Consider the following 22,853-nt stretch of genomic DNA (forward strand, 5'->3'; position numbering starts at 1 on the left):
TGCTATAAGCCTCTGGCCTATAAGGCTCTTGTCAGCTCTCTGAGGATTGCAGCTGGGTGGGCTGGCCTCAGGCATGGGAGCACCCAATTGTTTCAGGCTTTGGAAGGTGGGGCCAATCCGCTATGTGGCTCTGTGAGAAGCACAAATCTTCTGCAGCTGACAAGCCCCACTACCCACAGGTCCACAACACAGTCAACACAGTCCTGCCCCATGTGCGCACCCTGACCCCCTGAAGTGGACCCAGTATCTCCAAGGCAGGAGCCCCACACACTCCACCAGCGCCCCACACTCTCTACCCATTCCTTCTGCACACCCTGCCCCACAGAGGTGGACCCACTCACCATGCTGCGGAGAATCCAGTCACCGATCTATGCAGGCCCACAAGTTGCCTGAGGGCTTGTTGTGGGGTGGGGCCAGTCCCTAGGGTGGGCTGCCTTCCCTGGCTGAGCTGGATTAAATCGGTGCTCTAGTGGCTGGGGCAGACCCTGACTAGCAGGCCACACGGAGAACTCCAATGGCATCTGCCATCATCTATATCAGCACACCCACACCAGGTCACAGCAATGGCCACCACCAATGTCCCAGTCCCTGGAGAGGTCTCACCTCTCACCGACATGCACTCGGAGCCTATCAGGTGAGTCTCTTTTCACCAAAGGACCATGCACCTTTCTTTCTGGTGATTTTAGGTTGCTTTCCGAAATGGGTGAATTTGTGTGTGGGCCCTTTAAGAGCCAGCTTTAATTTCTTTGTGAACCAGCTTTTCTGGTAGTATTCCCCAATATTGTTAGTAGCAAGCATAGTCAGATATTATGCCACTCGTCTCGGTTGTGCTGGGTCCAAAAAATGCCTATAGCAGCAATGCTCCCCGGCTCAGGTCCCCCACTCCTCCAGGAAAGGCTGCCTACCTTTGGGTTGCTCCCTGGCGGCTGTGAAGTGTTTCGCCTTGTGAAGGTAGCATTTTTTCTCTCCAGAAGGGAGTTTCTGCCTCTTTCACCTCAATTAGGATTGTTGTTTGTTGCAGGGGTTCCTCTTATCCAGTTTTCAATTCTCTCTCAGGGTAAGTTTTCCAAGAGTAGTTGTAAATCGGCTGTGACCGTGGGAGGAGATGAGTTCAGCGTCTGCCTATGCTGCCATCTTGACTTCTCTCTCCTGACCTTATTTCTTGATTTAACTTTTTGACATGGGAAGTGCATAAAACAGTTTGACATTACTTGTGTTTCAAACAATGTTAGTAGTCATCAAAATGACTTTTCCACAGTATGAGGTTGGCATATAATTGCTGTTTTGTCTTACAATTTTAGGTTGAATTCATTAAGAGACATTATCAAGTCTACAGCAAAAGCTAATTTCCAAAGCCATAGTGGTGAAAGGTGATTCTTCTTGTAAAGAAAAATTTCAACCTCAGACTTGAACTCAAAATATTTCAGTGAAACCTTATCACTGCTAAACCCTCAAACTGTTGTGTGGTAAGGCAAGTCAAGATTTTCAGTTTCCATTTTTAACAAAAATAGAAATAAAGATAGTTAAATCTATAAGAGCAAATGAACTTCACCATTGACTGTACTGGTCCAATAATGTGTGATAAATTCCATTATTTTCCACAAAATACTTGCTGATGAACAATACAGTGAATAACCATAGGCTTTAAACACCTTAACATTTTCACAAACTTTGTAAAATTTGTTCAGCTAAGCCTTTTTTTCTGCCACCACCAGTTATAATACATCTTAGCAGATTCCACTTCAGGTTGTACTGACCTAGGTTTTTTTCAACTTCTTTGAAAATGTTCTCACCTATAGTTGTTCCACACAGACTGTTCATAACAGCTAACTTTTCAGTCACTTCACACTCAGCATTGGCTCTTCAAAAAGCCAACAATTGCGCCGTATCGGTAACATATGTCAACCTATCAAGAGCCAGGGAAAGCTACTCAAAAAAATCTACCTTGGTTTTTAATTGACTGTTGATGTTGCTTTCAGTGTTCTCAACTTTTTGAGCAACTGTTCTCACCAAAAGGTTAATCATCTGATATAAGTTTATGCTCTCTGAGCACATTTCTTCCACTGCTTGCAATCAAACATTATTTAGTTAACTCACTATCCAGAAATGACTTTCTTTGCTTAGTTAATAAATGAGCCACTCAGAAACTTACTTTAGTTTCACTCTCATTTTCACTTCTTAGTTTTATGAGAAAATTCTGCTGAGATATTCCATTTTAAATTTTCTAATTTTTCTGAATGTCGCTTCCCTGTGAGTTAGGAATATTGTGGTGAATGCTTAGTCTGGTAATGTTGACCTATTTTGTATATTTTTAGCACTGTTTAGTGTCATGGCATAATAAACACAACACTGAGGCATCTAATTAGAACACAAAGTAATCCACAGTCCACTCTACCTTAAAAGCAGGATGTTCCAAATCTACTTTTCTATTCCTTTTTTGTTTTTAGATGATAGATATGCAATGTAATCTTTAAAACGAGGATAAAATGTCACAATGTACAACATGTACAGCAATACATGTGGCACTTGGGCCGGCCCCGTGGCTTGGCGGTTGGGTGCGCGCGCTCCGCTGCTGGAGGCCCGGGTTCGGATCCCGGGTGTACACCAATGCACCGCTTCTCCGGCCATGCTGAGGCCGTGTCCCACATACAGCAACTAGAAGGATGTACAACTATGACATACAACTATCTACTGGGGCTTTGGGGGAAAAAATAAATAAACAAAAACTTTAAAAAAAAAAAATACATGTGGCACTCAACATGCTGTCAAATTATAATCACGTCACAGATTTGTAGCACACTGAGCAGAACTAGATGAGGAGAGTGGCACATGTGGTTTCTCTAGAAACTACTCAGCTCCATCATTCTAGCGCTGACAGCCATAGACAATAGCTAAACAAAAGGGCATGACTGTGTTCCAATAAAACTTTACTTATGGACACTGGAATTTTCATTTGTAGAATTTTAACGTGGGTCTTTTTTATATCTTCCTTATCTCTTAACTTTTTGAATTTATGTTATACAATGATAATAACTTTTAATGTCATTGTCTGCTAAGTTTAATGTTTGTGTCAGTTCTGGGTCATTTTCAACTGATTGATTTTTATGCTCATTACAGGTCCTATTTTGCTGCTTTTTTGCATACCTGGCAATTTTTGACTGGATACCATACATTGTGAATTTAACATTTTGGAGGGCTGGATATTTTTGTATTTCTATAAATATTCTTTTTTTGTTCTGGGTTGCAGTTAAGTTACCTAGGAACTTTTGATCCTTTTGGGTCCTGATTTTAAGGTTTATTAGGCAGGACTGGAGCCTACTACCAAGGCAAGACCCTTCTACATACTCTATCCAGTGCCCTGTGAATCATGAGGTTTTCTAGTCTGGCTGGTATGACCAGGCACTGTTCCCAGCCCTCACACATGTACTGCTCAGCTGAATACTCAAGGAACACTCTCTGCAGATATCCAGATTTCTCTTTCTGTGTACCTCTCTCCTTTCTGGTGTTCTGTGCTGCAAACTCCAGCTTCCTTTGACTCCCCAGACTCTCAGCTTTATCTGTTTAACTTAGTGAGTCTGTTGAGCTCTGTCTTAATTCACCCTCCCTATTCTGCAGTCTGTAAGCTTTTTCAAGGGGTAAGGTGGGGCAATCATAGGGCTCACCTTGTTTGTTTCCTATCTCTGCCCTTGGTTGCCTTAGGTCCAGTATCTTGAAAACCATTGGTTCATTATTCTGTCTATTTTTGTTTGTTTCAAATGGGAGGATAAATCCATTCCCTGTTACTCCATGTTAGCCAGAAGCAGAAATTCTACCATATGGAATTTTATTTCTACAACTGCATACTGTTTCCTTCTATTTATTTTCTTATGCTAGCCATTCCTCTTTGTATGCTGTAATTTTCTTACAAAGTTGTATTCTCCACATTTAGCATAGTACCTTAGACACAGTAGATACTCCATAAATAATTGTTATCTAAAGAATTATTTAATCATGACTTTCTGCTTTTCATTTCCAAAAAAAAAACTTTATCTTCTTGCATGTTGCTAAAGAATCTAAGGAAGTTTAATTAAATTTCCTCTGATTCCAGTTCTAAATTCTTTCCAGAGGTAAACTATTCCTCTAGGTCTTTAAGACCATTTTCCATTTTCCTTTAGTTCTTACAGCATTGTTCAAGGCCAAATGTCTATTATTTTCTGTTAATGCTTCCTGGCACAGGAAAAGTATATTCAGATCCTTCTTATTCTCCACCATCACAAAAAGGTAGGGTTTGTGGCCTATCCTTGGCTTCATTGACTGAATATTTCAATTGGTTTCTGGTAGCTTAAACTAAAATGCCATATAGAAAGGTATATAATCTTATTTTCAAGCAGCAGATTAGTACAAGAGTAGCTAACCCAAGCTTATTAAATAAGCAAGGATATGCAAGTGCAAGTCACTTTGTAGAAAGTTCTTATGTCCCAAACAAAAAGCACAAATACAAGACTGTCTCATCAAAAATTAGGCAAGTTTACACATGGGTGTTTTTAGAAATAAGGTTGGTATGCATAGTCCTTAAGGCTAATTTTAAGTGACTCTCAAATGCTCTAGTGTACCTCTATTAAGTATCTCTACCTGTTTCTCTAACACAATGCATAATTTTATATATAAAAACTACAATCCTCAGCATGCTTTCTGTCTTTACTTTTTCTGTTTTCTACTCCTTTCTTCCTTTTCTTTTGATTTATTGTCAAGAGTTGTAATTTTTAAGGTAAATAGGATTTAAAAAGAGGAAAACAGTGAGGAAAAGAACTATATTATGGCCACCTAATAGGAAATACCTAAACAGAAAAGAATAACTGCCCACTTGATATGTTTTATACTTTTGACAATATAGATATAGTGCCAAGAACTGAGATCTGAAAAAGGAAAAGTCATTGGCTTCAAAATACAAAAAGAAACTAAAAAGTAAAAATTAATAAATGTATAAAGCCCTACAAAACATAACCTATCAAGTAATGGATGGCAAGTAATTTCTTAGTAATACTTAGATAAATTTTATATTAAAATAACAGTGAATATCTTATTCTTAACAAAACTTGATTGTAGGGGCCAGCCTGGTGGTGTGGCAGTTAAGTTCACGCGCTCTGCTTTGGCGGCCCAGGGTTCGCCGGTTCGGATCCTGGGTGCAGACTACTCACTGCTCATCAAGCCATGCTGAGGCGGTGTCCCACATAGAAGAACTAGGAAGACCTACAGCTAGTATATACAACTGTGTACTGGGGCTTTGGGGAGAAAAAAAGAAAAAGAAGAAGATTGGCAACAGATGTTAGCTCAGGGCCAATCTCCCTCAAAAAAAACAAAAAAACTTGATGGTTAATTTTAAAAAAACACTTCCAACTATTTCATAGCAAAATATATGTATGTTTTATGCAGCTGTAGGAGCATTCAGTAGTTAATGTGATGTGTATGTGTGGTGGGGGGACTCCAACAGCCAAGTGCTTAAGTTCCATAGCCTCTCCATCCAGATATCTGCTCTGTATAACTCTGAAACTCACGGTAGGGGTGGGAGGAGAGAAGCAACTACAGTGTATTAGTTTGCTAGGGCTGCCATAACAAACCACCACAGACTGGGTAGCTTAAAACAGGAATTTATTTCCTCACAGTTCTGTAGTTAGAAGTCCAAGATCAAGATGTCAACAGGATTGGTTTCATTCTAAGTCCTCTCTCTGATTCGTAGATAGCTGTCTTATTGCAGTGTCCTCACATGGTCTTTCCTCTGTGCAAGCACGTGTCTACATCCAAATTTCCTTTTCTTATAAGGACACCAGTCATATTGGAGTAGGGCCCACCATAAAGACCTCATTTTAACTTAATTTCTTCCTTAAGAACCTTATCTCCAAATGTAGTCACATTCTGAGGAATTAGGAGTCAGGACCTCAACATATGAATGGTGTTGGGGAGAACAACACAATTCAGCCCATAATATACAGCATCATTTATCTCATCATCTTTAAAGTCTCAAGAGACACAGTGTAAGTCAGCATTAGGTACCAAATGACATTTCTATTTCAGCCTCATAGGTCTTAGAGTTTGTGTATAATACCCTAAGACACTTAAAATAGCTTATCTGTCTTAGTTTTCCATATTTAGTGGTTTGTTTGGTGTTTGCTGTTATTTGTTTTTACTTTTTTGGAGTTTTATTTGATAGTTTAGTGAGAAATTGGGAAATAGCAGATCACTACCGTATGCAGTCTTGAAACTGAAGTCACAAAAGTTTTTTAGAAATAAGGCAAAGCCCTGGAGGGAGAGAGGGTTTTATATTGTTGTTATTTTAATGACCATACTAATTTTGAGGTACTTTAGTGAAAATTGACATAATCTTTTAGAGAAGCAATTTTACAATATCAAGAATTTAAGAATATGTACCCTTTAATATATAACTCCAGTCTAGGAATTTAACATTAGGAAATAAAAGATGAGCACAAAGATTTTGCACAAAGATACTCATTACATCTTTATTTTTTATAGTGAAAAATTGGAAGCAACCGAAATTTTGTGTGTGTGAGCAAGATTAGCCCTGAGCTAACACCTATTGCCAATCCTCCTCTTTTTCACTGAAGAAGATTGGCCCTGGGCTAACATCCATGCCCATCTTCTTCTACTTTATGTGGGATACCTGCCACAGCATGGCTTGACAAGTAGTGAGTAGGTCTGCACCTGAGGTCTGAACCCTCGAACCCCAGACAGCCAGAAGCAGAGCGCACGAACTTAACTGCTATGCCACCGGGCCAGCCCACAACGTATATATTTTTTGAAGATTATTTAATGACTCAAGAAAAAGCTTGCAATATAATGCAAAGGGATAAAAGCGGGATGCAAAGCTACATACATGCAATAATCCTAATCTGAATGTGATGTGCGTATGTATTTATGTCTGGAAGGATCTAAATTTTAACGTTGTCTAAACCTTTTCCAATGGTCATGTTTTCATGATCACAACAAAATATATGTTTTAAAATGTGAATTCAGGGGCTGGCCCGGTGGCGCAAGTGGTTGGGTGCACGCGCTCCGCTGCGGCAGCCTGGGGTTTGCCGGTTCGGATCCCTGCCGCACACCAACGCACTGCTTGTGGAGCCATGCTGTGGCGGCGTCCCATATAAACTGGAGGAAGACAGGCACAGATGTTAGCTCAGGGCCAATCTTTCTCAGCAAAAAGAGGAGGATTGGCATCAGATGTTAGCTCAGTGCTGATCTTCCTCACACACACACAAATAAAATAAAATAAAATAAAATGTGAATTCATATCTTTGTTGATTATAGCTGTTTTTCTAGTAAATAGGGATCTCATTTTTTCATCCCAGCACTAAAGGAATTGAAATTTCAGTTTGTTACTTATCATGTGTCCCATTGAAAGTTGATTTGTAAGACATGTAGTTCTTGTAAAACAAATATTATATTATTGTATATATTATTGTATATTATCTATAATATATAGATATTATTATAAATATATTTCTATTTATTTTAAGATTTTTTTCCAAATTATTTTAAGTTACCTTATATCATGATGTTTCTAACTCCTTTTTTATCTTGATATTGCATCTTTAGACCTTGGTTCAGTGAAACCAAGTTATAAAGTACAGAAAAGAGAATGCAAGACATCATATCTATAGTATACACTTTAATGAATATCCTCAATCATTCAGTTCTACACTACTATTATAGAGGCTAAGAGTGCCGGCCCTCCATCAGTGTAGGGGGAAGAGGAAAGCTGGGTTTTGGAGCCCACATTTGGTGAGTTGGGCATCCATGTGGGGTGGCAGCCTGGTGTGTGAAAGCTGAGCCAGAGCAGAGTGAGGAAGGTATCCATGCAGGGGAGAGGCAAGGGCCATGATAGCAGATTGGTTACATAGAGAGAGATTGATCACATAAATCTGTTAAAGAAAATGGGAGTCAGGTTCTCACTGTTGAAGAAGGGGATAACAAATATTGGAAGGGAGAAGACTGGAAACAACCTTGAGGTGTTGGATTGGAATTAGAGGTATTGATGTGAACTCATGGATTTCAAGAAATATAAATAGATCGAGAAATAAATATAGATTTCAACGTGTGCAGGCAACTACACACACACACACACACACACATTCCCCCGTTCTGTCCACTGACATTGCGCTAATAACGAACACAACTAGCACCATATATTGACTTCTAAATAACATTCTCCACTAAAAGGAACCAGGACTCCTTGGAGAAATGACAGATTCCAGAGGTAGGGTCTAAAAAATCTTTTTGTGTCAGAAAGTAAGGACATATTCAAAGAACGATAGGGACATGTCAAAGGACAACAATGTCGGACATAAGGTAGACAAATAAAGCATAATGACTCCTATGACTCCTTAGTACGGGACATTTTTTAAATATGGGTATTATTTAATCTCTAAGTATAAATTCAAAGTAAAAATCTAAGTATAAATCCTAAAGAAGAAAGCCTACCTTATTTTGTAAGAAGCTATAATAGCAATTCTTGTAAATTTAAAATTAACTGGCTTTTTTTCCAAACTATGTCTAATTATAGGCAACAGGTTCAAGGGTTGGTGTCTTAACACAAAATGCAACTAACATGGGACTGTCAGTTATCATTTCCTTCATATATGGATGGGAGATGACACTCTTGATTCTGAGTATTGCTCCAGTACTTGCTCTGACAGGAATGATTGAAACCGCAGCAATGACTGGATTTGCCAACAAGGATAAGCAAGAACTTAAGCGTGCTGGAAAGGTAAAATAAAGACTGTTGTTATTGGGCTGGCCCCGTGGCTTAGTGGTTAAGTGCGCGCACTCCGCTATTGGCGGCCGGGGTTCGGATCCCGGGCGCGCACCGACACACCGCTTCTCGGGCCATGCTGAGGCCTCGTCCCACATACAGCAACTAGAAGGATGTGCAACTATGATGTACAACTATCTACTGGGGCTTTGGGGAAAAAAAAGGAGGAGGATTGGCAATAGATGTTAGCTCAGAGCCAGTCTTCCTCAGCAAAAAGAGGAGGATTAGCATGGATGTTAGCTCAGGGCTGATCTTCTTCACAAAATAAAAAAAAAAGACTGTTGTTACCATCATAACATTTTAAGAGAAAAACAATCAGAGCTCCCATCTTTACGATATGTTCACTTCCTTTCTTAGGAATCTGTAAAGTGGTATATATGTATTGAAATGCATATAGACCAGTTTAGGATGGGGTGTAGATATGTTATAGCAAAACGGCGCATGATTTTTAGGGCTCTTGAGTCAAATTGGCTGAATTAGAATCCAGATTCTATCAGTAAAAAAATATATGATATGAGCAAGTTATGTCAACCCTTCTGGACTTCAATTTCTTTCTCTGTTAAGTGGGAATAATAATAGTATCCACTTACAGATTTTTGTGAGTATTATACAAAACGCTTAGCATTATTATATGCAAAACACTTAGAATAGTGTCTGGAAGACAGTAAGCACTCAATAATGTCACCCATTATTACTGTTACTATATCAAGGGGGAATTTGCTAACACTGTGGTTCCCATTCTCTGATTGTTGAATAAATTTTCTTGAACAATTCTGGGTATTTTATTTCTCAAAATAAAGAGGAAATATAATAGATAGTGAATACAAGGCAATGCACTGATAATGATAGTGCCTAAAACAAGGTTTTCGAGACAAGGACCATTTTTTTACTGATCAAAATGAACAATTTATTTAATTACTTGAAAAATGCTTTGACATATTTAAGCTTCTCAGGATCAATCATATTCATAAAAATAATGATTGCATTGGAGATTTAGGGAAACATTAGTATTGTAGTATCATAACATCTAGGAATTGAAAGAAATGTCATTTGATCCAACCCCTCATCCAAACCCAAAGTAGGAATTCCTTGTACATCATCCCTGTCAAGGATCATCCCTGTCAAGGTTCATCCATGTTCTATCCACCCTCACCCTCCAGTGACAATGCATTACTTTCCCAGGCTGCCTGTCCTTGGATAGCCTTCCATGGTAAGCAGTCCTTTTTTATTTTTTAGTGGCCTTCTGTCCTGCTCTTCTTGGCTTTCATCTTGGTAGAGGTCCAAAGCCTGTTTCTCATGGCAGCCTTTAGGAAGTTACATCATGTAAGGGCTGAGTCTTCTCTTGGCCATCCATCCGCAGGTCTTTAAGCTGTTCCTCTCATGAGGAACAGTTTCAAAAATCTTTATCACATTGGTGAACATCCTCTGAATATGAAAATGATTTTAGTATCACTTATAGTCTGTATCACAGTGACTGTTTCACAGTTGACACATTATAAATATCATGAATATTCATGAATAGGGATGAAGCACATGACTCATCAAAATCTGGTTTGCGTGACCCTTGGACCTTTCCACCTTTCTTGCACTAAATAAGGACCCTTGGAATGTCTCCTTGGGCAGTACAGACTGAACTACTTAGCATATATTTGCCTCAGGGACAGTGAAAAGTTGTCTAGTCCTGCCTGTGTGCAAATTATCACAACTTCTAAATTAATGGGCCCCTAATTATTATTATGTCATAAACTCTAATGGTATATGTGCCCTTTGACTTTTCCTTTTTATATTATCAGAGTAACCTCAGACTATGCAATCAGTAACCCAATCAAATAGGCAATCCGTGTCCTTTCCCAGTAGCTTTTAATCAGTCAATTTACCAAACACTAAAATATAGAATATAGACCCGTAAAACATATTGGTCCTTCAGTTGCACATGTAGATTTGAAGAAATCATCAAATGTTTTACTTTTCAGACTTAAAATGGCCATATTAGGAAAAAAAAAAAAAAGGCTATTTTCTAAGGTTCTGTAATGATATTAGTCCTTTCTCCACTGTGAAAAATGATCACAATATTTTTTTGTTGATTTCTTTTTTTCCTCAAAATTTCAGCATTTTTATCCATTTTCCTTGCATACTACAGAAAGTATTACAAATGAAGGTTTCTTTGAGTTTAGTTTGAAATTAATGAGAATTGAGAACAACTCAACATCAAAATTGAGAGCAGAATCCAGGGGTCCTGACCACAGTCCAGAAATCTAGTTCTCTCCTGTAACCCAAGGTCTCCTTCAAATAACACTGGGTGTCCACTTAGGTCTTCCTCTGTGCTACAATCCACTCTGCCAGTCTGGAAACAGAATGTGAAAGCAGAAAGTTTCTCTTTCAAGTCAACATGTTTTCTCATGTTCAAGAAGTTATTCTAAGCCAAAAGTCTCCTCCATTTTGGATCCCATGAGATTACTCTTTCTTTCAAAAACTATATAAATGTGGAGAATCATTAATTATATTTGAATTAAATATCTTTTTAAGTTCACAGACATCAAAATGAGAAATGGCTATATCTTATACCGAATTCTGTAGCCACACCCCGTGTTACTTTACTGCAATGTTCCTTAGTCCTTTTGGTTGCTGTTTGCATTTCTATGCTAGAATAAAATAATTATTTATTTGATTATCTCTACTGTCTTCTTCTTGAATTATCTTGTAATAGGACAAGACCTTTGCATAATTGCATATGAACATAATGCTCACTAATGTTTGATCTTCTGAACCTGGAACCAGATTAAATAATTAATAATTTAGTGAAGACTTGAAGGGGGCTAAATTTATATCAGTAGACTAAATCTTTTCAAAGGAAATTTTTCTTGAGCCTGTTATCTTGAAATGTTATTTTTCTATCTTATTTTTGGGAAAGAAAAAAGGAAGCTAAGAAAACTCATCAGAAAAAATTATTGACTTGATGTACTTAATATGTCGCTGGTGTAAGTGACTGAAATTCACAACCAGGAGAAGTTTAACAATTACTAATTTTATTTCTCTATTTTATTGTCCTACTTTATAAGATAGCAACCGAAGCTGTGGAGAACATACGTACTATAGTGTCATTAACAAGAGAAAAAGCCTTTGAGCAAATGTATGAGGAGACGCTTCAGATTCAGCACAGGTGATTGTAGATTCATACTGACTCCATCAACTATAGTTTGTTCCTGTAAAGGCAGTACTCCTGGATGACTCCAGTGGTTAGCCTGCCAATTTAATTGCTCTGGAATCTTTCCTAGTAATGGCATATCATAATTTCTCATATGACTTCACCAAGAGGAGACTAGGAGAGGAATCGAGAGCAAGTACAGTTAGAATATACATTTTAGGCGCACCCATATTGCCGTGAATTATTACTAAGTGTGCACATTTTTCTTATTTTCCTGAAACAAGATTGAGGAAATAACATATTCACGAAAGAAAATAAGATTTCTCACCCCTTTATAGTGAATCTGTAAAACAGTTCACATTTTAAAATGAATATATACACAATAAATGTGATCATTCCTTTTAAGTTAAAACTAGTCCTCCTTATCACAGGTACTTAGTGATACTCTTTGTATTACTTTATCAGAGAGATAGCTGTGTACTCTTTTACACTCATGCTTGTGGGTGGTACTGTCCTTTAATTTCCACTATTTACTCTCTTACTGCAAGATTACAAGAAAAATATTTCAAATACTCAGAAACCAAATCTCTAACTCTTTCTTTAGCTGTCCTTTCACAGACCTTGTCCATTCATTTGAAAGTACATAGAGGCAACTTTATGACACTGAACTAGGGTGGATAGCTATAGAGAAAATCATTCTATTTTCAATTTCCTCTGTAATAATTCTCAGTAGTTAAAAAAATCACTTTCTCTTTAATTCTTAGAATAATGTATATCCCCTAAATGATAATATGTCTAGTATTCTATATTCACTACTCTACACTTATCAAAATGACCTTGCTATACCTCATGCTTCATTATTTAGTAAATTTTGTGCATTTCAGAAGTACCTTGAAGAAAGCACAGATCTTTGGAAGCTGTTATGCATTCAGCCATGCCTTTGTATATTTTGCCTATGCAGCAGGGTTTCGATTTGGAGCTTATTTAATTCAAGCTGGAAGAATGACCCCAGAGGGCATGTTCATGTAAGTTGTGCAAATATATAAACCCTGTAAATTGGATCATGTACTTTAACCACAAAGATGTCTAGTTTATAGTGCATTATCATTTAAATCACTCATGTGGAAAAGACATGCTGGGATACTTTTTTAAAATATTTTTTTTTATTATTTATTATCTATAAGTGCAGTCTTGCTGATAAATACAGGTAATCTGAGTTAAACTCCCAAATGAAATGCCCCTTGCTGCAGTTTACTAGAATGTGGGAATGTTGGGGTAAAATATGCCGTCCGGAATTTGTGAGGCTTCATGGAACTCCCACGGTGGAGATGGCTGTATCAAGTATGACTATAAATCAGTGAGTTTGAGTTCTTTGCTAAGCAAATATTCCAGAAGAAACACATCAAATGAGTATTTCTCTTCAGAAAAGTCACATTTGGAATTGATCATGGCATCCCAATGAGGCTGCCTCTTCCCAAAGCATTTGTTGGAGCTTCTATTTTGGAATTCTGTTCACATAGTTATGAATTTCTTTACTTTATAGGAACACCTAAATTCAACTTCTGAAATTAGAAAAATTAATTTTGAGTGTTAATTCTGAGCCTCCTAAGCCTCCCTAAAATGCCAAATGTTGCTAATCTATATCAGAAATGTCATTGCTAAACAGTTAGAGCTAGAGAAATCCAAACAATATTTGACTTCAACAAGTAGTGTTATGTTGGGGCCGGCCCGGTGGCGCAGGCGGTTAAGTGAGCGCGCTCTGCTGCAGCGGACCGGGGTTCGCTGGTTCAGATCCCAGGCGTGCATCAACGCACTGCTTGGCAAGCCATGCTGTGGCGGCATCCCATAAAGTGGAGGAAGATGGGCACGGATGTTAGCCCAGGGCCAGTCTTCCTCAGCAAAAAAAAAAGAGGAGGATTGGCAGATGTTAGCACAGGGCTGATCTCCTTACAAAAAAAAAAAAAAACTAGCGTTATGTTTTTTAACAAGCCCGCCAAAACATACACATCAAAGCAAGTCTCAGCCTCTGCAAAATGACTTAGGAGATTACACTTGTTCAAGGATGCTTCCATTTGGCAAAGGGTGTTGGGAACTCCTCTTTGGGATTTGCCTCCCAAGACTCAGTCACCTTCTTCTGAATGTCCTCATTGGTGGCACATATTTGTACTTTGAGGATATATTTAATTTGAGGAAATCACCAAAAGTCATTTGAAGCAAATAATTTCAGAATAACTTGGAATAATTTTTAGTTTCTATTCATGTGATTATTTATTTATCAAACATTAACTGAGTTCCCAGGAAGTTTCTTGCCTAGGCACTCAGAAGAAAACAGTCCACAGTTCACCAACCCAGTGTTCCTGAATCTTACCTGACTATAAGGCCACTTAACAGTTTCCTGGAAGCAGATTTCCTTGAGAAATGGAATTCCTGTATTTAAAATTTCAACAGAAATTATAGGCTCCATGTTCTAATGTTCTTCTACCCTCTAAAACAGTGTGCAGTTTTGCCTGTGTGAACATATAAGCCACAATTATGACATTTAGCCTTGGGCTTCATTGTAATTACACAGACTAATTTACATAGACAGATTAACAAGAAACTAAATGTAGAATCACCTAAGTTAATTCATTCAGCTCACTGGCCTGCACTAAATTAGCCAGTTTTTCCCTTGGTTTGAATGTAATGCAAGCAATCACAAGCTTAAAAGTTGGTTGTATTCCAAAAGTTTGTCTGCAAGCCAGTTGTTTGAAACTCAGAACGTGTTTTCCTCATAGTTGCTCTAAACTTTCTGCAGCTGTCTTTATTCCTAGGGTCCCATTCCTTCAGTATAACTGGTCTTTGGTGTTAGTAGAGAGCAAGTCAAGTAAATATACTCATACTAACATAGGATGTGTGATGATTTTCTCAATTCTCACAGAAGAATTTTCATTGTTAAAGGCAATCGTAATTCAAATTAATTTCTAATGGTTTTACTTGAAGGTAGTATAACAAAGCAATCAAGAGAGAACCACCTCATCTTTCCATCACCAAACTCACCAGGCTACCACATGGTTCACCATGCCTGCCATCTCTGTGGAAGAACTAGCTGTCCCAGTCTATGATGGGTTCCTGCAATCACCTCTTCACATCAGTTTCTCTGTTACTACTATTTCTTTGCTTTATCACCTGTCTTAAGAAAAAGAAAGAAATCTCTCCCATGACCCTAAGTCCCTTTCTACCTACTTCCAATGGCTCTGCTCTCCTTTGCAGCAAAACAAATTTCAAAGAGTTGCCTATTTTGTTCTCTACACCTTCTCATTTCCAATCTCCCTTAAACTCGTTCCAAACAAGCCTTGGTTCCCTCCATGCCATTAGAAAGACTCGTTGTCAAGGTCACCGTTAACCTCCATCTCGCCACCCATACAGCCATCCAGTGCTCAGTTCTCCCATCTCACCTAACTTGATCTCTCAGCAACATTTGACACTCTCCTTCCTGAAACATTTTCTTCTCTAGGCTTTTTTCCTTTGTTATTGGCCTCTCCTTCTTTGTTTCCTTTACTGGCTCTTGTTTTTCTGCCAGGCTTCCACATGTTGAGGGCTTTAGAGCTCTCAGAGCTCTTCATCTACAAACTCTCATTGGTGATTTCATGCAATCTGATGGTTTCAAATATCACCTGTGTTCTGATGACTCCCTTCTGTGTTTCCAACTCTGACCCTGCCCCTGAACACCACACACTTATCCAGCTACCTACTGGACATCTCCACTTGCATGTCTAATAATATCTTAATGTGTCCAAAACAGAACTCAAGGTTTTTTCTCTCACCAAAGGTTCTCTTCCCCAAGACTTCTCCATCTTAGTAAACAGCACCACCGTTCAAACATTTGCTCAGCCCAGAAATCTAAGAGTCATCTTTGTTACTTCTCTTGCCTTCACCCACCACATCCATCATCAAGTCCTGACAGCTCTAATTCCAAAATACTTCTCACCATCTCTACCCATGTTACCCTCCTCCTTACCTCCTTGCCTGTCTTGACTGGACCACTGCAACAAGTTGCTCACTGTTATCCCTGTATCCACTCCTGCTTCTCTATAATCTATTCTCCACACTGTAGCTAGGCTGATCTTTTAAAACACAAACCTAATTCCATCGGTGTATTAAAATATCATAATGACTTCGCATTGAAATTTGAATAAATCAAAATTCCTTACTCTGACCCGAAAGCCCTACACAATCACGCCTCTGCCTTCCTTTCCAGCCTCATACACCAATGTCTTTTTTGTGAACTGCACATCAGCCCCACATTTGCCATTTCTGTCCCTGGAACTCCCATCTCAGTGCTTTTGCTCTTGCTCTTCTTTCTGCCTGGAATAATCATTCTCCACCTCTTTGCCAGGCTGCCTCTTGCTCACTATCCGGGCCTCTGCTCCTAAGACCACTCCTCAGAGAAACTTTTATTAATGGCCCAAAATAGTCCCCTTACCCTTCCTCATCATCACTTTCTATCCTATTACCATGTTTTATTTTGTGTATAGCACTTACCACTATATGAACTTATCTTTTTTGTTTCTGTATTTATTGAGGGCATAGACTGTAAGCTCAGTGAGGGCAGGGCTTAGCCTATTTTGGTTACTGATGTTTCCCTAGACCCAAAAACAAGAGCTTGGCATATAGTAGGCACACAATAAATATTTGTTGAATGAATGACTGAATCAAAAATACAGGGGGAAATTTGGAGTGATGCATAGTTAAGCAGTCCAGTCATTCCTAGAAATGTACTTCCAGATTCTACTTTTCTACTTTTTACAGATTCTACTCCTGTTTTTCACAGATTTTTCTATTTTTCTTCCCTTCTACATCCATAATGTCTAACACCAGGTGCTTTGGCAGAAGGACCAGGTCTAAGTCAAAGACAACCATTTGTATAGAAATAGGATGTTTGTAATTGGGATCTACTTCTACATACTGAGATTTGTTTAGGTTAAAACTAAGCAAAGAATTTTCTTAGTTAAAGAATGATACAACCTCAAAATCATGCTGATCACTATCATGCCTGCAAGTGACATCAGATAGGACGTTTTTTGAAAAGGACCTCTCAAGACAGCCAACTATTCTGTTTCATATGATAATCACTGTAACAACAAACCTTGATTGAGTCCTTATTCAGTATTAAAGATTTGTCATGCATTATCTGCTTAATCCTTTCAACTACACTGTGAACTATTATGATTCCCATTTTACAGATGGGGAAAATTAAGACTCAAGGAGGTTACCTAACTTGCTCAAAGTCACTTAACCAGCAAGTGTCAGAGCATAGATTCAAGTTCATGATTCAAGATGCCAGAGGATTTGCTTAGTAGAAAATTTTTTTTATTATTATGATTATAATTATTATTGTTACTAATTCTGTAGACAAACTTGCATAGACTCTTTCTGTAAAATTATTAAAAAACAAAAACAAATTCTTGCTCAGTTTACCACTTGAACACTTGAAGATCCAGAGCTGGGCTGATTCTTAATATAAATGGAACAAATAACGTGCTTAATGTTATTTTATGACCCTAAAATATAGGAGAATCAAAAGGAGCCAATACAAAAATTCCTCCTCCTACTGGCCTACCATACTTCCTGAATTTCTTTTCATTAAATTCATTAAAAAGGGTCATTTCTGGAGACATAAGCATTTTAGCTGTCAGAACATATGGAGGATTATTAACATAGGAGCAATGATTAATGAACAGTATCACAGTGGTATTTCCCAGTTCCCTGAGGGAAGGAAGAAACAGGGAGCTGTCTGAGCTAGGGCCACTAGTATCACTTTTTATTTGAGTTTCATTCAACCACACTACAGACAAAGTAAGCATACTCATACTTTTATAGTATAGACAAAGGAGAGAGTCTCTGGGAAATATGGATATGGGGCTGTGCAAAATGTGAACAGAGGCAATTTGTCTTCAACACCAAAGTCTCCAGCCTTCTTGGAGACCCACTGTGGCCCCTAACTACCGTGAAAGTCACAAGTGTCCCTTTGGCACACTAAATTATACCTGGCCTAGAAGACTCCGTGCCTTCAAGAGTCTAGGGTGACAGACAGCTTTCTATCTAATCAACTAACTGAATGGAAGAGGTTTCCAAAGAAGACTCCCTCCTACTAGAAACATCCTTAGGTAAAAAGAACTTCGTGTTCTCTAAATCAATGGTTTCGCAGCTCACCAATCAAGCTTGTTAAAAATGCAGATGCCTGGAGCTTACCCCACAAATCTAACCCAGAGATTTGTAGATCTGGCATAGGGCCAGAATCTACATTTTACCAAACATCCCAGATTATTCTGAGGCACAGAATCTGAGGATCACACTTTAAGAAATATGAGCATAGGGACTGAATCCTATGCTCATAAAGCACTTACAGCTGCTTTCCAAAGCTACTTAAAACCTGAGGGTTTTCTTTTGGCCACTTCCAGAAGCTTTCTCTGAATTATACAAAAATTGAGGCAGTCATATTTTAGTTTATTGTTAAAAATAAAGATGTTTTATTCATCCTATAAAATGTGAGTGTATTTTCATGATTTATAGCTACAGGGATGGATAAGCTGTCTCTCTTTCAAAAATGACAGTGTGCCTTAGAAAGGGAGATGCACAAAAGGAGTTTTAACAATGGAATCCCTTGATGTGCTCATATTTGCTTATCAGCAAGGCTACTATCAGCCTTAGCTTTTTCCTCAAAAAAAAAACGTACATTTCTTATGGTGGAAGCTGTCTCCATCCATCTCTATTATTGTAGAAGTTTCTTTGAAATGAGCATTTTTAAAAAGATGATAATATTTTTACTCTGCTGCCTTTCATCCAATGCATAGGCGTTTAGAAAATCTCTTGTCTAGGTTCTCATACACATAATGTGTAGTAAAACTTCCCCCTCTGCCTCTGTTAACCCTGGCAATACTTTTGATTTACTCCACTATAGATGTACAGATGTTGAGAAATACAAAGTAAGTTTATTTTCTCCTGTCTTATTTTTACTGCCTTTAGGTTAGTTTCTAGATGACTTGCCTTTTGCAATATAGTCCAAAAACCATCAGTGCCCAGCAGAGGTTTCTGTAAGTAACTCTTCATACCCCCACTTCAGAACTTTCTTCTCTCTCCGTTTCTTCCTTTTTTGCTATACCTATTAGGAGGAAGCTAAGCAGAGCAGATGGGTAAGAAAGAATCAAGGCATGGCAGCTTTTGGTACAGTAATAATAGAAGCCACAACTTTGAAAACTGCCTGAGAAGCAGAACCAGGCAGCTTATGTGTTGTGGCCTAGTCCTCCAAAAATCCAAATACAGTTCTTGACAGGAAATCATATTGGACTTTGAATATTAAATGTGATTATTGGGCAAAAGAACAATATAGGTAGGTTTTCAATGAATATTAATGGTTGATAGCTTGAAATAATAAGGGATAGAAAGAAGCAAGCTAGGCTTCCACCACCGTCTTTGCTCTGGTAGGCCATGCAGCCATGGAAGAACTGTGTGTGTCAACATTATAATTAGGAAAGCAACCTTAGTTAGTCAAAACAAGGAAAACAGGAAAGTCTTATTTCAGTGTTCCCTTCTATGGCAGCCACCTGACTTCTGTCTGACTCCTCCCTAGAGATTATACAGAAGAGAGGAGGACAAGATAGGGAGACCAGATAGAGGGATCAACCACTGAAGGGATCTAAAGGAGACAAATTAAGGGAGATTTGATATCAGGGCCCTCTGAAGCTTCTAAAATGGGAAACAAGTGGTAACAAACCCCAGCATGCAGAGAGAGAGAGTTCAGGCCAGCTTTCCACTGGAAGGAGCACTGTGTAAGGGAAAACGCAGTGAACAAGGAGGTTCAAGTTCCAGTTCTACAGTTTCACAGCTGTGTGATCCTGGGCAAATTGCTTAATTTCTCTGAGCTGGAGTCTCCTCATTTGTTAAGAAGGGATAAGAGTTCCTGCCCTAATTATCTCCTAGGTGATCAAATGGTATCTTGTATATGAAAACATTCTAAAAAACCCAAAGAACCAAATAAATATAAGTTGTATATTTTCTTTCTCCCATCTATTGAGGAAGAGATTTAGGGTGGGAAGAAAAGGTTCTTCAGGTTGTTATATGGATGTTAGGGGAAAAGAGTATGAGTACGGGAATAATTGTAATGGCCACTGTGAGGAAAGATACTCTGCCTTCCAGTCAAAAAAAGAAACATACTGAGTGGGGACTTCAAAAGTGTGGTTTGACCTGCTGTAATAATCTATGTCTATGGAAGCATGAGAGCTTATTTTCCAACAGAAAGTATCCCATTCACTTTCAGTTCTATGAGAGGAATAATAATAACTTAAACATTTGTCGAGCACTGTACTAAACACAATATTATTAATGTATTTAATTTTCACAACATCCCTATAAGATGTAGATAATCTTGTTATATCCTGTTTGCCATTAAGGAAACAGAAGCACAGAGAACATGCCCAAGGTTACACAGCTAGTAAATAAATGGTGGAGTTTGGATATGATGCCAGTGGTCTGGCTTCAGAGCTTCAGAGCCCAGGCTTTGAACACCCCAGTATACTTCCTCTTAGAATAAGTCACCAAAGGTATACAAACTGGATATGAGAGCAAGGTTAAGGGGAGACAAATAGATCTGAACCAGAAACCGTGCAGGGTATTCCTGTTTGGACCAGTTATGTTAAAATTAGGATTATTCATTTCTATGCCTTTTTCTGTTGTTGCTAACCAAATGATCTTTCAGCACTGATGGACAAGGGGATTTCCCCACTTCTTGGACATGCTTGAAAAGATCAGTATAGTGAAGATGCAGTGACAATGGCCCCATGAACCCATGGAGGACCCATAAAACTAGGGAAGAAAAGGCCCAGCGCCTGAAAATCCTTCCCAGACCTCTTCCTGCTTAATATTCTTCTCCCTCAACCCCAGCCAACCCAAAGGTTTTTGCTATAAATTCAGTGTAAATCCATATAAGGATAAACTATAGATTGGATTTCTTCTTCTATGGACAATTTAAGCTTAAGAAAGTTATGTAAGTTAAATTTTAGGTTTTTTAATTCCTATTTTATGTATTTATGCTTCAAGAGTTAGTTCAACATGAAAATCATTTCTGAACTGTGGAGTATTTCTTGTAATCAAATAGGCATGAAGGGGGAAATATATTCAATTATTATAGCTTAATACTCTAACAAATGTGACTTTAAAACATCATTATAGCACATTATTCCTCTTTATACATCCCAAATGAGTGAAATTCCCAAGACCAACAGTGGCATGGGAGGCTGGCCTGAACATTTCTCTAGAGTAGGCTCTCCGTTAAAGTGCCTCCAGGAGTTTGGACCAGATATGAAGGATATGGTTTAATTCTGTCATGGAATTACAGCACTGGTTGTTGTGCAATAAATACTTTTTGAGTAGAAGTGAATTGCAGTTTAGTTCACTCTAGCTAATTGGGCCAGACTAGGTTAGGACAGATTCCATAGCAGAACAGCCTTGGCCTGTCTTTATAATAGTCCAGTTGGGGAACAAGTATAAAAGAGATTCATGTCCCTGACTCAACCCGCAGATAGTACCATCACCACAAAGTTCCTCAATATAATCCTCATCAACATCAACTCCCATCCCACTACCCTCCCCACAACACATACGCAATAAAGACAATATCAGGGCTTTTAGCTGGTACTCTTTCTTCTCTACTAAAACTTCTCTTCTTGCTCTATTGTGCATCCTTCTGGTCATTTACCTCTCACAGACACAAGTTCTCAATGGAAGGACCTGCTCAGTAAATTTCCGTTTTAAGAGGGACCTAACAAAGACATTAGCCTCGATATGTTTATGCCTAATGCTTAAACTGACTTTTAATGGTGGAGATTTTAGGACAGGTGGATGTTTTGGCACATCTCAAATCAGAGGAAGAAGGTATTTTCTCAGTTGTTCTGAGAAGCCTCTGTTTTTGTGGGACTAGAATCCAGGTCTTTTTCTGACTCATAATCCAATTATCTTCCCATCTCACCTGCTGACTCTTGAATCAGTCTGAGGCTTAAGTCTGATTGATTTTTTCCTTGCATTTAAAAAAAAAAAAAAAACCAACAGTAATGTGTTACCTAAACTCAATAACCACTTCTGATATTTATAGCTGGGTATTAAGTATTTTGAATGGCATTTTGAGGTTTAAACAATTTCGGTAAATATTAGTACTTAGAATGCCTTAACATCACAGAACTAGTGGCTATAATCATTTTAGTGTGAGGCACACCAGTAAACTGGTTGTTTTTATATTTTATACTGTATTTGACCTTTGTACAAATAATAAGATTCATGATCTGAGGTCTAGGTCACTGAAGAGATTGCATCAACATCCACCCTTTGGTAGGTTCCATGGCCAGAGAAATTCACAAGATCAGACGTGTTTACCTTGCTGTGATCCAGCACGGCAAACAGGCAAACTGGGTTCTGTGATGTCCTTTTACAGCCTAATGTTTAAATATTGCCAGTGAAACATGTCCAGTCTTAGCTGAATTATACTGTTTGTTCTGCTACTGAGATACATTGTTTTTCATTCCAGTAAAATGTTTTCATATCTAAAATGAAAAAGAAAATGAGAGAAATATACTTAACCATGGCCACATGATATGCCACATTTCTGTGACTATTCTGTATGCTTCCAAACATCACTTGCATACTTACCATTTTATAATTACCTTGTTTTGAAACTGAGATCATAATCTATAGCAAACCTAAAAGATCAAAGCTCTTCTTCTAGTCTTGCTAAAGTATATTTTAGTCAGATTTTGTTTTGAGGACCTTAACAAAGTACCATCTCCATGCTTTGTGCTCTGTAAATCACGTAGCACTTCAGGCAGATCATCAATCATCTGGCATCAATTATCTATTCTAACTACATTATATGCGAAA

The 22,853-nt window shown here is 38.3% G+C and overlaps 1 protein-coding gene across 1 annotated transcript in view; it reads left to right on the plus strand.

The window, feature by feature from the left end:
* Positions 1-22,853, plus strand: part of ABCB5 (ATP binding cassette subfamily B member 5) — a 120,870-nt gene that overhangs the window by 84,790 nt on the left and 13,227 nt on the right. The window contains exons 21-23 of the mRNA XM_058526863.1: positions 8,555-8,758; positions 11,863-11,963; positions 12,833-12,973. Of these exons, the coding sequence (XP_058382846.1) occupies positions 8,555-8,758; positions 11,863-11,963; positions 12,833-12,973 (446 nt within the window). The remainder of the gene's footprint in view (positions 1-8,554; positions 8,759-11,862; positions 11,964-12,832; positions 12,974-22,853) is intronic.

This window comes from Diceros bicornis, chromosome 3 (genome assembly GCF_020826845.1).
Source record: "Diceros bicornis minor isolate mBicDic1 chromosome 3, mDicBic1.mat.cur, whole genome shotgun sequence".
NCBI classification, from domain to species: domain Eukaryota; kingdom Metazoa; phylum Chordata; class Mammalia; order Perissodactyla; family Rhinocerotidae; genus Diceros; species Diceros bicornis.